The following is a 16,431-nucleotide window of genomic DNA, read 5'->3' as shown; positions in this document are numbered from 1 at the left end:
TAACCTTAACGTATTTAATAGTTTATTGGGGAACTTGCTCCATACTTTCCTTGACTTCGCAAAAATATTGTAGGCTCTCCACTTTTCTAAGCGATTGTACGTGAGAAAATAAGTCACGTACTTATTTAGAAGCACATGGCTGAATGTGTGTCAATGTGTTTAATTGCGACACAAAAACTATCTATCGTTTATTGAAAATAGTTTATCTTTAAATGCTCGATAACCACTAGTTCATGTTTCCTTGTTTTAAAGAGTCGTACTAACTAGGCACTTAGGTAGGTTTAATAAAAATAAAAGTCATGGCTGTATGGATTTTCAATTGAAGTCCTCACAAGAGAAAAGTTAAAGTTCAGAATGGATACTGGACTAAAACAAACGCGTCAGTTGAATCCACGCTATAAAGCAAACATCTTTTCCATCCTAACATTTGGGTAGGTATACTTTTTCTATTATCTGGTACACAAAGTCCTAATTTCTTCAATAGTGATTATTGTACACAGATGGACATTGGAAACATTCAAACTCGGTTACACTCGCGACATCAAGGATGCTGATCTTTATGGACCTTTGCCAGAACATAGATCCGACGTTCTAGGTAATAAAGTACCTACATATTTAAGTACCTACTTTTTATGTATAGGTGATGTCTCGGTGTTTCTTTACGAGATCGAATCAGAAATGAGGAGATCCGTAAACGAACTAAGTCGCTGACATAGCCCAACGGATTAGCCAGCTGAAGGGCAAAGGGCAGGGCACATACTTAGTATGTACACAGAACTGACAGCCGATGGGGCAGCAGTTATGGAGTGGACGCCACGTACCGGAAAGCGTAGCGCAGGACGTCCACCCACAAGGTGGACCGACGACCTCATAAAGCAATTTCTCTCCTCATAATTCAGAAGTGGATGTTCTAAGGCTGAAATGATGATGAGGTGATGTCTCATAGATAACATCTTTAGGTGACGCAGTACAAAAGGCGTGGGAACATGAGGTTGAAAACGTCAATGATAGCGATGGAAATGCCAAGCCAAGTTTATGGAAGGCGCTTATCAAAGTATTTGGACCGGAGCTCTTATTGTACGGGCTTATTCTGGCTGCAATGGAGTTCGTCATAAGGTTACGTTTTCAACCGACTTCAAAAAATACAAAGCTCTTTTGTTTCTCTTAAATACTTTAACTACGATTTTTGTTTCAAAAAGGCTGCAACAACCACTATTTTTGGGCTTGATGTTGCGATACTTCAGTCCTATTCAGGAGCTGCGTAATACAACGTAAGTTTTGAAAAATCACATAGTTGACTGCAATTCTTGAACATGAATGATTTTTCAATTTATTGTAGAGCAAACTTAACGTACGTTGATCGGCTGTTCAACTATTACAACTCAGATGGCAGCGTCTCTTGGGGTGAAGCAGTATTCTTCGCTTTTGGTATTGTTTTCTGCAGCGCTGTCAATGTCATGGTTCAACACCCTTTCATGATGGGGGTGATGCACATTGGTATGAAGATGCGAGTAGGAGTGTGTAGTCTCATTTACAGAAAGGTAAACATACCTACTTATTTCATTCAATAAATGACTCATTACACCATGAAGTTAATGAATGATTGTTAAAACTTTCTCCAGGCTCTAAAGGTCAGCTTGCAAGCGCTTTCCGAAAGCAGTGCCGGCTTGGTGGTAAACCTAATGGCAAATGACGTTAACCGGTTTGATACAGGACCTTTATTTGCCCATTATCTCTGGATTGGGCCTCTGGAAACCATGGCAAGTCGTTAAGTCCATACTATGTTCCCTTAATTATCATAACAGCTACGAGTAGGTATTTATTAATATCTGCGATTTTCAGCTTATGACCGCTTACCTGTATCGTGAAATGGGCATGCCCGCAGTGTATGGTAGTTTGACGATCATTGCTGTTGTACCTTTTCAAAGTAAGCAAATGCATATAGATTTTAAGTTACACCCATGGACAATGGACATGTTGCTTAATTAATTTAATTGATTTAGTTTTCTTGGGGACAAGAACTGCACACTACAGGAAAGGCACAGCCATTAAATCAGACGAGCGAGTCAGGTTGATGAAGGAAATAGTAATGGGAATAGAAGTGATCAAAATGTACACTTGGGAGCAACCATTTCGAAAAATTATTGATTCTGTGCGAAGGTATAACGCTATTGTTAAGTATTTTATTTAACGCTAGATGTGTTTGAGCACTTTCATTTGTTTCTTATTGCATTTCAGAAGTGAAATATACAATATCAAGATGACGTCTTACATCCGCGGAGTCATCATGTCCTTCATAATGTTCTCATCGCGGTTTGGCATCTTCATCACCGTCCTCTTTTACGTTACCTACATAAACCGCATCACCGTGGAAAATGTCTTTTTCCTCACTTGCTACTATAACATCATGAAGCAAACCATGACCTTATACTTTCCTCAGGCCGTTGGACAAGTAAGATATCTTCAAATCAAGTTCCTATTGACAATCATCGCTGTAACAGATACTACGATCACGATAGTAGATTGTAGCTGGACCTCCATTTTTGGTTCCCGAATGACTCGGTTTCGTTAAAGCATAACGCCTGTAGTGTTTTATTATAATAACACAATCTAATACCATATTAATGCCCAAATTCTGATATTTTAGATAGCAGAAATGAATGTAGCTATTCAAAGAATACGGGACTACTTATTGACTGAGGAGTGTCAGTTATCTCCTCGAGAACTAATGGAACCTGGACAAAATGCTTTTAATATTCCTAAGAAAAGGGTGACTATTCGAGGTAGCTATCATTTAATACTATTAAAGTAAAATAAATGAGGTTTAAGATTTACGTAGAAAAATCTATTTACCAGTTGATCCGGTCGAACCTCTGACACCCCGATCTGAAATAGCCGTACCAGCAACCTCCAAGGGAAAACCAAAAGGTAAAGGCTTTCGAATCCTTTTGTGTGGCTCATAACCTGTATGGAATTGAAGTTTAGTATGAAATGTCTGTTTCTATTAGAACCCCGCAAAAACGAGATCGCAATCCAATTTGAAGAAGCCTGCAGTCGCTGGATTAAATCTTCTAGCAAAAACGACGTCGAAGACATAACTCTGAAGGTAATTTCAATAATTTCAAGAAAGGGAACAACTTCTTTTTTTTAGGTCAACAACAATATTAATGTAAATTGTATTTAGATCAAATCTGGTTCATTAACAACTATAATTGGAGCTGTTGGGTCTGGGAAATCAACTATACTCCACATGATCCTTGGTGAATTGCCGTGCTCTAGAGGGACGATGGAAGTTAAGGGAAGTATTAGTTACGCAAGTCAGGATCCATGGCTCTTTGTTGGTAAGCTATGTTTTTAATTTTGAAGAAGTATTAGATACCTAAGGATTGCCGTTAACCATCAACTATCTTATCACAGGTTCCGTTCGCCAGAATATTCTTTTTGGGCAGCCTTTCATAAGATCTCGGTACATAGAAGTATGTAAAGTGTGCGCGTTGGAACGAGATATATCTCTGTTCCCTCACGGAGACAAAACAGTAGTGGGAGAAAGAGGAGTGTCTCTTAGCGGAGGACAACGCGCAAGAATCAACTTGGCGAGAGCCGTTTATAAAGAAGTAACTTAACGTAAACTTATGAGTTGAATAAGGCATAGATTTTTAGTTGAGGATTTTGCTGAGTACGGCAGATTTATGTTACAGGCAGACATCTACTTGTTGGACGACCCACTTTCAGCAGTTGACACGCAAGTGGCTAAACACATATTCGAAAGATGTATCAAAAGGTATTTAAAAGCAAATCTATTTTACAGGATCATAAAATAAATAGTATGCGAACAATGATATTTACTCAGCTCATTGTTTGAATAGATATTTGGAAGATAAAACAGTGGTATTGGTTACACACCAGTTACAATTCATCAAATCCGTTGAGCACATTGTTATAATGGACAAAGGCAAAATACTCGCCGAAGGTGGATTCCAGGAATTGAATGTAATAATTTTTACTATTATTGCGATAAGTTCGAATGTGAAACAAAATATACTAGACGTTGCGGTTACACAATCAATGCTATTACAATAGAAGGTTGATTTGCCTTTAGGAAAAACAGTTGAAGATAATACAACTAATGGTGAGCAACATCCGAGAAGTGCACGAAGATGATGCTACCCCCGGATTGCAAAGCACGTCCATGGTGCAGCCAAGCACAGTCAGCTTGCATCGACGACATTTCTCCTTGGTGTTCAACACCAGTTTTACCGTAAGTCTTTTTAAATTTGATATCCGTTAAAAATGCAATAAGATCAGAGTAGCCTGCTTATGGTATTAGGTACTTTTATTGGAAGATAAGTAAACAGATCGAGATTCCACAACCAAATCTTACGACCATTACATCTGTTTTTTGCTGATCATTCTTCTAGTTACTCCCTATTGGGAAAGTAAAATTCCAACTTTCTTCAGGATCAAAAGCCAGAAGCAGAACTACAAACGATTGGTCGCGTGGACAGCACGGTTTACCGCGACTATTTCATGGCGGGAGCAGCCTGCCCCTACGTCAGTTTGGTGGGCTTCTTATTCCTGCTGGCACAGTTCTGTGCTAGCGCTTGCGATTATTGGATAAGTCGCTGGTAACGTATGAAGAAAAGTTCTTTGACTACGTCATGATGAACAAGGATAAAGGAAAATAAATTTTTTGTTAAAGATTTATTTTGCTATCCAAAGTTAATCTGTTGGTGTGGCTCGATTACTCGAATCCACGACCACAAGCAACAATACCAGAATAACTTTTAGGTCTTTTGGCCGCATAGTTTGGCCCAAATATGTGCTATCCCCGCTAAAAGTAGTCGACGAACTCGCAAATATGCTCGGTGCGCCCCAGCGTCGAACAACTCAATGTTTGAACGTTTTTCAAACATACCCGCATTTAAAATGGCACATAAATGTCTTTAACCATAAATATGAGATTCTGACTAACTTCCTGGTCATAATTGCATTTCCAGCAATTGAAGATGCGTACACCAAAGCAGAGAACAAGAGATTCTTGTAATTGATATGAGTTCTGTAAAATATCTTTGTACTTTTTGCAGGAGTCACGCCGAAGACCGGCTGACAGGAGATCCTACTATGGACAACATCCTCTGGCAAGAACAAGGCTTGTACCGCGAGGACTTTGTGCTCATCTTCGGACTCATCACACTGGCCACGATCATCGTTGCTCTTATAAGAGCTTTTTCCTTTTTCTCTTTGTGCATGAAGTCATCCATAAAGTAAGAATTTGGATTTGCTGCTTTAGCTAAACGTTTTAAAAATACCTAATATATGCAAAGATACACTACATGCTGGTATTGCTGTCATGGGCAATGTTTGCTGTCGCTAGGTACCAGCATTTGCTAACCCGATAAGGACATCCGATCAATATTTACCTACTTGATTTCCGAATAAAGCACTTGACCTTTGCTCGCAAAACGCTACATTACATTTAATTGCTGTATAATGTTCTCAGATTACACGACAAAATGTTCGAATACGTATCTGGATCTCCAATGAGTTTCTTCCATACTAATCCTTCTGGTAGAATTCTTAACCGATTCAGCAAAGATATGGGCTGTGTTGATGAATTACTACCTCAGGCCATGATTGACTGTTTCCAGGTACCCATAATCGTTGATTGGCGTTTAATAATATTTTTACAAACGACTCTACGTAGGTATAACCGAATGCTTATTTCAGATTTTGTTGAATTTACTTGGAGTCATCATTGTAATTTTGATGACAGACATCACTCTATTGATCCCGATAGCCGCAGCACTTATAATTTTCTACATCTTCCGCGTTGTTTACATAAGGACAACGGGTGCTGTTAAACGTTTGGAAGGGATCAGTAAGTTCCACAAAATAAAATTAAAGAGCACTTTAAAATTGGGTACTGTCTATACATTGAAGTGGTTCCGGTAGCATAGAATAGCACCACTCCCATGGCGTCGCAAAAAATGACTTAGGGACAAATATGCGAACATCAGGCCTCCCCAAAACCAGACTGGCCAGCGTGAGAAATGTAGGCCAATTTGACTCTGGTAAATTTAAGGCGATTAAAATAACCAAAAGATAATGACTCACTTGTCCGCCCATGCCACAGTGCGCTTGTATAGGGCAGTCCACTATTAGGGCAAATTCACCGCGGGCAAAATCTGGTAATAAATGATTAATGCCCGTTGACACCATCAATCCCTAATCTAATTTTTAAGTGGGTCACTTAATAATTAGGGATTGATGGTGACAGCGGGCATAAGTTGCTTTGAAATCAAACTCACTCATCCACCTTTACAGCGCGCAGCCCAGTGTTTGGTCACCTCAACGCAAGCGTGCTAGGTCTAGCCACAGTGCGCTCGTTCGGCGCCGAGCTTCTCCTGGCTGCGGAGTTCGACCGCCACCAGGACCTGCACAGCGCGGCCTGGTACCTCTTCATCACCTGCAGCCGCGCCTTCGGCTACTTCCTCGACGTCATCTGCCTGCTGTTCATCGTCTGCGTCACTTTCAGCTGCCTTATGAAGACTGGTTGGAATTTTTTTATGGGATTCAATATTGTAGTTAAAAGTTTGCGATAGATAGTGAGAGCCTCCCCAACCCACCTGGGGATGACTTGCCAAATTCTTCATTTGCCTGCAAGGGAGGGTCTCGATCTTTCAGTAGACTCTAAATACACTTATGATTAAGGCGATCGATAAATTTGGTTTTGATGCGGGTAATTTGAACGAATAACTTACGTTGTCTAGAAATAATAAACAGGGTAAAGTTTTCTTCATTGAATCACATTATTTCAATTATTAGAATAAAGACGATTATGGTCACTGGTAGGCAGGCCCCTCTTTCCCACTGGGCACTTTGGGCACATGCCCAGGGCCGAGGAGGCCCGCATCTGCTCAAAAGACCTTTTTTCAGATGATAAGGGCCTTGATTCTTAAGTGCCCAGTGTGCCCCTAGTAGGTTAAGGACGACCCTGCTGGACGGTTTGGTTATACTGTTTTGAGAACTTAGAGATAAGAATATGAGTACCTACTGTGTTTATCAGATATGGACGGCAGCCACGTAGGCCTGGCCATAACCCAGTCGATATCGTTAACCGGCATCTTCCAATGGGGCATGCGGCAGTCGGCCGAGATGGAGAATCAGATGACCAGCGTGGAAAGAGTTCTAGAATACACCAAGTTAAAGCAAGAGCCTGCGATGAGAGGTGTAAGTAGTAAAGATGCAATGACAGTTTAATTTTCCCCTTGGAAAAACTTGGCCTTCACTGGTTGGGTTTTTAGGCGGTTAAGCTGTAGAACCTCACTACTCACACAGGAGTTGCAGCGGTGGGAACGAAAGGTGGCAATGGTCCTGTAGTGAAGTATCTAGATTTTCACAATATTCTCCTACGTTATTTTCTCTTAAAATGTATATTACCTGTTGCAGTCACCAGAGAACCGACCACCACCTGAATGGCCAACAGAAGGCGCTATAATGTTCGATAACATGAGCTTGAAGTACTCACCAGATGGAATTTACGTATTGCACAAACTGCAGCTAAATATTAGGCCGCAAGAGAAGGTAACACTACAACCCGTACTGTAATCGCACATTGAAAAACTACTTTAATTTTATTAATATAAAATATTTATAATTTTTTAGATTGGTATCGTAGGAAGAACTGGGGCTGGAAAATCATCAGTCATACAAGCTCTGTTTAGATTGGCGTATATTGAAGGCACGATATTGATCGACGGCATCGACATTTCAATGATTGGGTTGCAAGATTTGAGAGAGAAGATATCTATCATTCCACAGGTGAATGTGACTAACTAAAGATTAGTCAAAATAAAGTAGTTTGTCAAGACTTTTGTATAAATTTAAGCGGTTTAAATAATTCTAATTTTTGGGTTCAAGGAACCGGTATTGTTCAGTGGCACGATGAGAAAGAACTTGGACCCTTTCGATGAGTACCCTGACGAAACGCTGCTTCGCGCTCTCGCAAACGTAGAACTACAATCTGATGATGGAAGCGTTGGTAATTACGCCAAAAATCTTATAAAAATAAAAAAGTAAATTCATAGAAATACATAGATAGCGAGAACATTGAAGAGCAGGGTAAGGTTGTTTTCACGAAGCCATTTAGGAAATAACGAACTCCCTGTAAACCTAGAAGTCTAAATTTTAATTGCTCAAAAGAGCATAAGATATCTAAATGTATTCCTTAATCGCATTCAATTTGTACCTGTACTTCAAGAACTATTCGAAGTCAAAGTTCCTTAAATGAAGATTGATCCTAAATGTTCCAGATGATTTAAACAAGCAAGTGTCCGAAGGCGGTTCGAACTTTAGCGTGGGCGAGCGTCAANGGTAGAATTCTTAACCGATTCAGCAAAGATATGGGCTCTGTTGATGAATTACTACCTCAGGCCATGATTGACTGTTTCCAGGTACACAGATCGTTGATTGGCGTTAAATATTGTTCATATCGACAAATCTAATTGAATGGTTATTTCAGATTTTGTTGAATTTACTTGGAGTTATCATTGTAATTTTAATGACGGACATCACTTTACTGATTCCGATAGCTGCAGCACTTATAATTTTCTACATCTTCCGCGTTGTTTACATAAGAACAACGGGTGCTGTTAAACGTTTGGAAGGAATCAGTAAGTTTCACATAATAAAATTAAAGAGCGCTTTAAAATTGGGTACCTACAGTCTATACATTGAAGTGGTTTGGGTAGCATAGAATAGCAACACTCCCAAGGACATCGCAAAAGATGACTTAGGGACAAATATGCGAACATCAGGCCTCCACAAAACCAGACTGGCCAGCGTGAGAAATGGAGGCTAATTTGACTCTGGTAAATTAAAGGCGGTTAAAACTAATATGTTTTATGTCATTGGGTTAAAATAATTCAGGTGGGGCTGAACGAGAGAGTGCTAAAGTCTGGCCACAGTGAGCTTGTATTAGGGCAGTCCACTATTAGGGCAAATTCACCGTGGGCAAAATCTAGTAATAAATGTTAATGCCCATTGACACCATCAATCCCAAATTTTTAAGTGACCCGAAAACAAAATGCCTGTTATAAATAAGTTACCATAGGGGTCACTTAAAAATTAGGGATTGATGGTGACAACGGGCATAAGTTGCTTTTGAAATCAAACTCACTCATCCACCTTCACAGCCCGCAGCCCAGTGTTCGGTCACCTGAACGCGAGCGTTCTCGGTCTGGCCACGGTGCGCTCATTCGGTGCCGAGCTTCTCCTGGCTGCGGAGTTCGACCGGCACCAGGACCTGCACAGCGCGGCCTGGTACCTCTTCATCACGTGCAGCCGCGCCTTCGGCTACTTCCTCGACGTCATCTGCCTGCTGTTCATCGTCTGCGTCACTTTCAGCTGCCTTATGAAGACTGGTTAGTCTTGGGATTGGCAAAAAGTATAGAAAAGTTTGAGATAGATATAAGAGTGATCGAGCCTCACTACCTAACCCAGATTGGAAACTGGGAAGTGTTGGCGAAATTCTCAATTTCAACTAGGCAAATCCTGATTAGAAAAGGTCGTTATTCTACAGAAAAGTGATCGATAAAGTTGGTATCAATGCGGGTTCTTTAAACTAGTATGTCATCAAGAAATAACCAAGGTTTAACTACCTTCATTAAATCTCAAGAGGGATTAATAAATTAGAAATAGAGGAGTCAGCTTCAGTTAAATCTTCCAATTATTAGGAAAAAGACAATTATGGTGACAATAGTTATACTGTTTTGAGAAAAAGAAATGAAATTAATAAGAAGAGTACCATTTTTCTCAGACATGGATGGCAGCCACGTCGGCCTGGCCATAACCCAGTCGATATCTTTGACCGGCATCTTCCAATGGGGCATGCGGCAGTCGGCCGAGATGGAGAATCAGATGACCAGCGTGGAACGAGTTCTAGAATACACCAAGCTGAAGCAAGAGCCGGCGATGAGGGGTGTAAGTAGTAAAGGTGCAATTACAGTTGTCTAATTGTCCCCTTGGAAAAACTTGGTATTCACTGGTCGGGTTTTTAGGCGGTCAAGCTGTAGATCTTGGCTACACAAGAGTTGCAGCGGTGGGTACGAGATGTGGCAATACTGGCAATGGTCCCGTAGAGAAGTGTCTAGAATAATTCTCTTAAAATATTGTTTCCCTTTATTCTGTTACAGTCACCAGAGAACCGACCACCACCTGAATGGCCAACAGAAGGCGCTATATTTTTCGATAACATGAGTTTGAAATATTCACCAGAGGGAAATTATGTATTGCACAAACTGCAGCTAAATATTAGGCCGCAAGAGAAGGTACACTACAACCGTACTGTAAACACACATTGGGAAAAGTAATAACTTTAAAATTAACTAACATTTTTCAGATTGGTATCGTAGGCAGAACTGGGGCTGGAAAATCATCAGTCATACAAGCTCTGTTTAGATTGGCGTATATTGAAGGCACGATATTGATCGACGGCATCGACATTTCAATGATTGGGTTGCAAGATTTGAGAGAGAAGATTTCAATCATTCCACAGGTAAAAGTGACTTATCTAAAATTTAGTCCAATTATTATGTAGTTTGTCAAGACTTTCGTATCAATTTAAGCGGTTTAAATAACCGAAATTGTATTGATTATAAGTTGGTTTTAGGAACCGGTATTGTTTAGTGGCACGATGAGAAAAAACTTGGACCCTTTCGATGAGTACCCTGACGAAACGCTGCTTCGCGCTCTCGCAAACGTAGAACTACAATCTGATGATGGAAGCGTTGGTAATTACGCCAAAAATGTTATGAAAATAAAGATACAAAAGTAAATTCATAGAAATCCATAGATAGCGAGATCATTGAAGAGCAGGATAAGGTTGTTTTCACGAAGCCATTTAGGAAATAACGAACTCCCTGTAAATCTAGAAGTCTAAATTTTAATTGCTCCAAAGAGCATAAGATATCTAAATGAAGGCATTCAATTTGTACCTGTAATTCAAAAACTATTCTAAGTTAGTTCCTAAGATGAAGATTCATCCTAAATGTTCCAGATGATTTATACAAGCAAGTGTCCGAAGGTGGTTCAAACTTCAGCGTGGGAGAGCGTCAGNAGCGTCAACTAGTGTGCCTAGCGCGGGCCATCGTCCATAACAATCGCATCCTGGTGCTGGACGAAGCCACCGCCAATGTTGATGCAGAGACCGACGCGCTCATTCAGACGGCCATCAGGGAACACTTTAGCAACTGCACTGTGCTCACTATTGCGCATCGGTTGAACACTGTTATTGACTCGGATAAGGTAATCAAATAATATTTAGGTTAGATTTTAGCTAGATGCCCTAATCTATATACAGGGTGTTAGGTAAATGGGTATATGAGCCGACACTAGCCCATGTTAACATATGCATATAAATGGTATGGTGAAGTCAGAAATTTGATATCATCATTTTAATTTTTTAAATGTTCATACAAAATAAAATTTATAAAATCAGATTTATATCAAGTAACTCAAGAACGGCTGAACCGATTTAGCTGAAAATTGTCAGGGAGGTAGTTTAGAGCCAGGAGAAGGACATAGGATAGGATACCCTCTGGACACGTGGTCCGACTGCTTTGTCCGACTAATCGGACCACGTGAACTTATTTTTCCTGTTGGTTCGATTAAGGAATCGGACTATCAAGACTTTCTGTTCTTAAGGTTACATGGTCCGACCTGTAACCGCCCAACCTATTTGAAAGAAAGAAAGAAAGATACATTCATTCTTTCATTAACTCAACACTATTTAATTGCATTTTCTTGATTGAAAAACTATAACAGACCTATTCCTTTTAGTTCAAATCAAAGTTTAACTGAGTTGAACTTTCAGGAAAAAAATTCCATAGCTTCAATATTTTTTCTAGAAATTTGAAATAAACGGAATATATTTTCCTAAAAATTCAACTATAATAAATCTATTGAATATTTTTGATAGATTTTTAGGCTAGTTACCTAAAAAAATTTTTTTCGTCCGTCAATTTTAATATAAAAAAATATTGGACTTGAATCATATATTTGCCAATCAAACAAATAATTACAAAGTTATAGTGCGTTGAATTTCCGCGTGACGTCACAAAGTGCAGCACTTTTACGCACTCACTGACGTCACGGGCCTTTTCTTTAGAACTTTGGCACGCTTTATCTCTTTACATTTTCATTGGTTTTAAAAAGTGAAAAATAGGTGTCGAGTATTTTTTGATAAGCTAACTGACGGACTAATTAACTAAAAACTATAATCCGGGCCTCTTCAAGGCGAGAGTAAATAAGCATTTACAGGGCAGATATGTACCATCCTAGACTGCATCCCACTTAACATCAGGTGCGATTGTGGTCAAATACCTGCCTTGCTATGCATAAAAAAAAACTTGCTTTTTACCCAGAAAACATCCCTATTGAAAATTTGGAAAACAAATGAATACCTACCTACATACTCAATACTCAATAGTTTATTGCTTCCATAATGTTTACAAAATGTGTTATTGGTACCTACTTATCTATAATAATATAAACATTTCGGAAATGTTTATAAAAAAAATCCGTGTATTTCAACTTCCTTGAAAGATTACTTAGGAAAGTTGACTTTACGGTTTTTTTTCCTGAACGTTCAATTAAGTTGAACTTTGAATTGAACTAAATGGAGGTCGTTTTACATTGAATGAAACAATATTTAATAAAAATATTTATACCTTTACATATTTGTATTATTTATTAGCTCTTCGAGGAAGCTCTTGTTATTATTATGACCAAAGAGCATCGCATTGGTAGTTAATATGAAATTGTCACGAGAAATAGTTTCCATGGATCGATTTTGTTGCATACCACCCTGAATTTATTTCAAGTCCGATTAGTCGGACGAAGTGGAATTGCGATTCCTTGTAGTCCGATTAATCGAACCAACAGGAAAAAAAAGTTCACGTGGTCCGATTAATCGGACAAAGCAGTCGGACCACGTGTCCAGAGGGATAGGATAGGACTTTTTATCCCGTTCGAAATTAAAAAAAAAGTCTGCTTATTTATTGCCATTAAGGCCGAACAAAGTTCGCCGGGTCAGCTAGTAATAAAATAATGAAATCGTAACTAAAGCGACTAGCAATGAAACAAAAACAGAAAACTATTACAATACAAAATTACTAAAGTACTCGTACAGTATGAAGATCAAAATAACTTCCCCTTCTATGACGGATCACTGCTACACCAGGCCTCAGAGGCCTTTTACCTCTGGTTCTGTTCCTGCAGTGGAGGCTAAATTATCTGATAATGACGATAATCACTATTCAAATAAAGACCGACAAATTAGAGTAGGGATACATTTGTCCCTGTGAATACTAGGCTTAACAACCTTATTTTTCTGGCAGATCCTCGTGCTAGACGCAGGAAGACTGATGGAGTTCGCTCACCCGCACATCCTACTGCAGAACAAGAAAGGCTACTTCCGCAAGATGGTCGCCGAGACCGGCCCCGCCATGGCTCCTATACTGCACAAAATGGCCGCTGATGTACGTGCCTCTTTATACTAAGACATAATATCGCCGTTTTCACTAACTAGTTTGTTCGCTATAAGATGATGCGGATGAAACATGTCATTCAAATTTCGCCTACTGTAGTTTTTAAAGTTTTAGTAATTAAAGGTAATTAGTGATGATAAAATCTACGCAAGGCGTACTTTATTGCTAGGAGCAGCGCAAGGATAACTACAAACAGCATAAAACTGTATCCTGCACCAATCCTCTACCGCAAGGATCTACTAAATAGTAATAATTATGCGCAGTTCTTGTTACTAAATAACTGATACTCCATTTAGATATTTTACGTTGTTGTAACACTTTATCTATTTACATTTATAATTCTTTTGTTTGTTTATTTTCAGAGCTACAAGAACTTACAAGAAAGTTAATGAAAACCAACGAGTTATTTAAAATATTTTATATTGAGTATATTTTTATAAATAGATTTCTTAAATATAATACTTTCAACAATAATAATAAGTTTATTAACTTAAAGTATCGAATACAAAATAAGCAATTTCCCGATTGACAGCACCATTTTACGCCTTAAATTAAAACCTTTTTAATTTATACTGTTTCCATGTTGCAGTTCAAACTGGCTAACTGTAGTTCCATCCTCTTTTTGAATCCGTGTATCAGTTCGTCCATCCGCCTAATAAACAATAATCAACATGTGAGACGTCATGAATTTAATAGCTTTAATACATTTTTTAGCCGAAAACGTAAATATAATACTCACTTTTTATCCTCTTCAGTCTCTAAGGGCGGGATTCCAGCTAACGCCTCCATCAGATAATTTCTGAAACAAAATTGAAGAGATATAATTAATTATGTGTAAATTCATACACTATCTACATCCATGCAAAACCGGTGGCAAAATATGCCAATAGCCACCGCGCAATCACGTATGCGCTCTAGCACAGATTAGTTAATAATAAATTACTCCGTCGCATTTCCCAGTCAGTGTGCTGGTCACTAACAAAAATAAAATAAAAACCTCCTTCTTTGCTCAAATAAGAACAACGCTATAAAAACAACTTGTTTTGCTTTTTAATAAAATTCATATTCTAGATTTCCCAACGAGTGTAGATATAATCAGTCTGGCACACAGTAGTGTCCCGCTATAGGCAAAGGTAGAGTCCCGCTATACTGTGATGTGTGCATATTTTATGGTAGTGTCCCGCCGTGCGCATACGGTAGTGTCCCAATGTGAGCACACAGTAGCGTCCCGTTGTGCACATGCTAGTTTTACTACAGTAGTTGTTGTAATTCACGAAGGCGAGTGAGCTTTACATGTGTGGTAGCTCGCTACTGTTCGTTTTTCAAAAGTTTTGTTAGACACTATCGTTATGTGCATGTACACGTACACACACACAAGTAAAGCTCACTCGCCTTCGTGAGTTGCAGGAACTATCACAGAATAATAATAAGTACTACGTACAGAAGTTTTACTTCGCGAAGGTATTTAAAAAAATGTATGCTCAATGTCATTAACAATATGGTGTAATTTAGCTTGTCTCAAGAGTCAAGCACCATTTTGTTGACAAACGTCAGTGATCGGCACTGCGCCGAAGCTATAGAGCTGACTTCGGTAAAATCAGTGACGTGAGGTGCCAAACTGCGGAAAATGGCGGAGGAAATACATGATTTAGCATGAATTATCATGAATAATATTAACTACTTATTTACCTCTCAGTGTCTTGAGGCAACTTAAAAAAGTACATTCTGTGTTTTTATTATTATTTAGGCAGTTAAATACTGGACAGTATTTAGTACACCATTTTCTTTATTTTCTTCCATCATACACAAGAATACGCGTGCGTGAGTCAATGTTCGCTCGTATGTGAGGCCTTGTCGAATAGTATCCTGTAGGTGGGCAATCGTGCGTGTTTTGTTTTCGATGTAAACTCGCGGAGATGAACAGGCCTGGAATCAATGATATTATATAAAAACAAAAGCAGATATGTTATAAGCGCTCGCGCTGTGAATACTCAAATACGTCCCAATTGGGACGTCTTGTGTTTAGTCTTCGTGTGGCCAGCGTCGTGCGCAATCGCGTGCGTACCACACCGTAAGTTCCTGTGTTCTTACCAAAATAAATAAAAAATGCCATCGTGTGTGTACCAATTATGACTCTAAAGTAAACAAAATACAAGGGATCTCTTACCACATGTGATTATGCAAAATTATTTAGTATTTATATTTTCAATTATTTATGCAAACAATCAAGACGCCATCGCGTCATGCGCCATGTTCAAGTTAAGAAAGAGAAAGCGATCTTGTTTTGACGTTAGAGCGATAAGGATGCGTGCGCTGCGGACATAGATTAGTTAGTGCAGAATCGTTAAAACTATAGCTATCTATTTCATTTGCGTGCTATTTCGTATCTTTTGTTTCACTTATCAGTTACATTTGTCAATGTGTGCAATTTGGAATAGCACGGCACGGATTAAAATCGTAATTTCTATGAACGTAACATATCTATAGTTCTGTAATATCATTGCCTGGAACTATACTCACTCGGCCTTCCGCGTGAGGTGCTCAGCGGCGGCGGCCTGCAGCAGCGAGTACTCGAGGCGCGCCTGGAAGGCGGCGGCGCGGGACAGCGGCGCGGGCGCGCACGCCGCCAGCCGCGCCAGCTCCTCGCACACCGTCTCGCAGATGTCCCGCACGTAGCGGGACGATGCAGCTCCACAGACGCTGTCCACCTGTGAAAATGTTAGTCATCGTCAGGTCATTTAGTCTCCACTGCAAGAACACGACTCCATTTGTGTCACTCTTGATAAAAACTAATTTATTTTTGCAAGCTTTTAAAAAGCACTTTTATACGTTCCAGTATTCTTTAACCCTGCCACTTGACTGCTTGGGGACAATAAAAGGGCCA

At 39.4% G+C, this 16,431-nt stretch overlaps 2 protein-coding genes across 2 annotated transcripts in view; one reads left to right on the top strand and one right to left on the bottom strand.

Moving 5' to 3' along the window:
* Positions 1 to 285: 285 nt before the first annotated feature.
* Positions 286 to 14,166, top strand: LOC114355721 (multidrug resistance-associated protein 4). Its single transcript, XM_028308700.1, has 29 exons — positions 286 to 431; positions 501 to 595; positions 960 to 1,116; positions 1,200 to 1,271; positions 1,340 to 1,541; positions 1,623 to 1,760; positions 1,843 to 1,927; positions 2,004 to 2,160; positions 2,239 to 2,452; positions 2,648 to 2,783; positions 2,857 to 2,928; positions 3,009 to 3,106; positions 3,185 to 3,341; positions 3,418 to 3,614; positions 3,699 to 3,781; positions 3,867 to 3,990; positions 4,100 to 4,258; positions 4,459 to 4,625; positions 5,085 to 5,264; positions 5,501 to 5,648; positions 5,728 to 5,878; positions 6,325 to 6,552; positions 7,067 to 7,230; positions 10,194 to 10,328; positions 10,400 to 10,555; positions 10,670 to 10,790; positions 11,057 to 11,304; positions 13,398 to 13,538; positions 13,910 to 14,166. The coding sequence occupies exons 1-29, from the start codon at positions 355 to 357 to the stop codon at positions 13,934 to 13,936; spliced, it is 4,089 nt and encodes a 1,362-aa protein (XP_028164501.1). The 5' UTR covers positions 286 to 354; the 3' UTR covers positions 13,937 to 14,166.
* Positions 13,968 to 16,431, bottom strand: part of Sec5 (exocyst complex component secretory 5) — a 22,265-nt gene continuing 19,801 nt past the window's right edge. The window contains exons 15-17 of the mRNA XM_028308698.1: positions 16,068 to 16,255; positions 14,287 to 14,346; positions 13,968 to 14,199 (exon numbers count right to left, since the gene is read on the bottom strand). Coding sequence (XP_028164499.1) covers positions 14,115 to 14,199; positions 14,287 to 14,346; positions 16,068 to 16,255 — 333 coding nt within the window. The 3' untranslated portion in view covers positions 13,968 to 14,114. The remainder of the gene's footprint in view (positions 14,200 to 14,286; positions 14,347 to 16,067; positions 16,256 to 16,431) is intronic.

The sequence above is a fragment of the Ostrinia furnacalis genome, unplaced genomic scaffold, assembly GCF_004193835.3.
Source record: "Ostrinia furnacalis isolate ACB-3 unplaced genomic scaffold, ASM419383v2 OfSCF2491, whole genome shotgun sequence".
Classification (NCBI taxonomy): Eukaryota; Metazoa; Arthropoda; class Insecta; order Lepidoptera; family Crambidae; genus Ostrinia; species Ostrinia furnacalis.
This window is presented reverse-complemented; position numbering and strand designations above follow the sequence as displayed.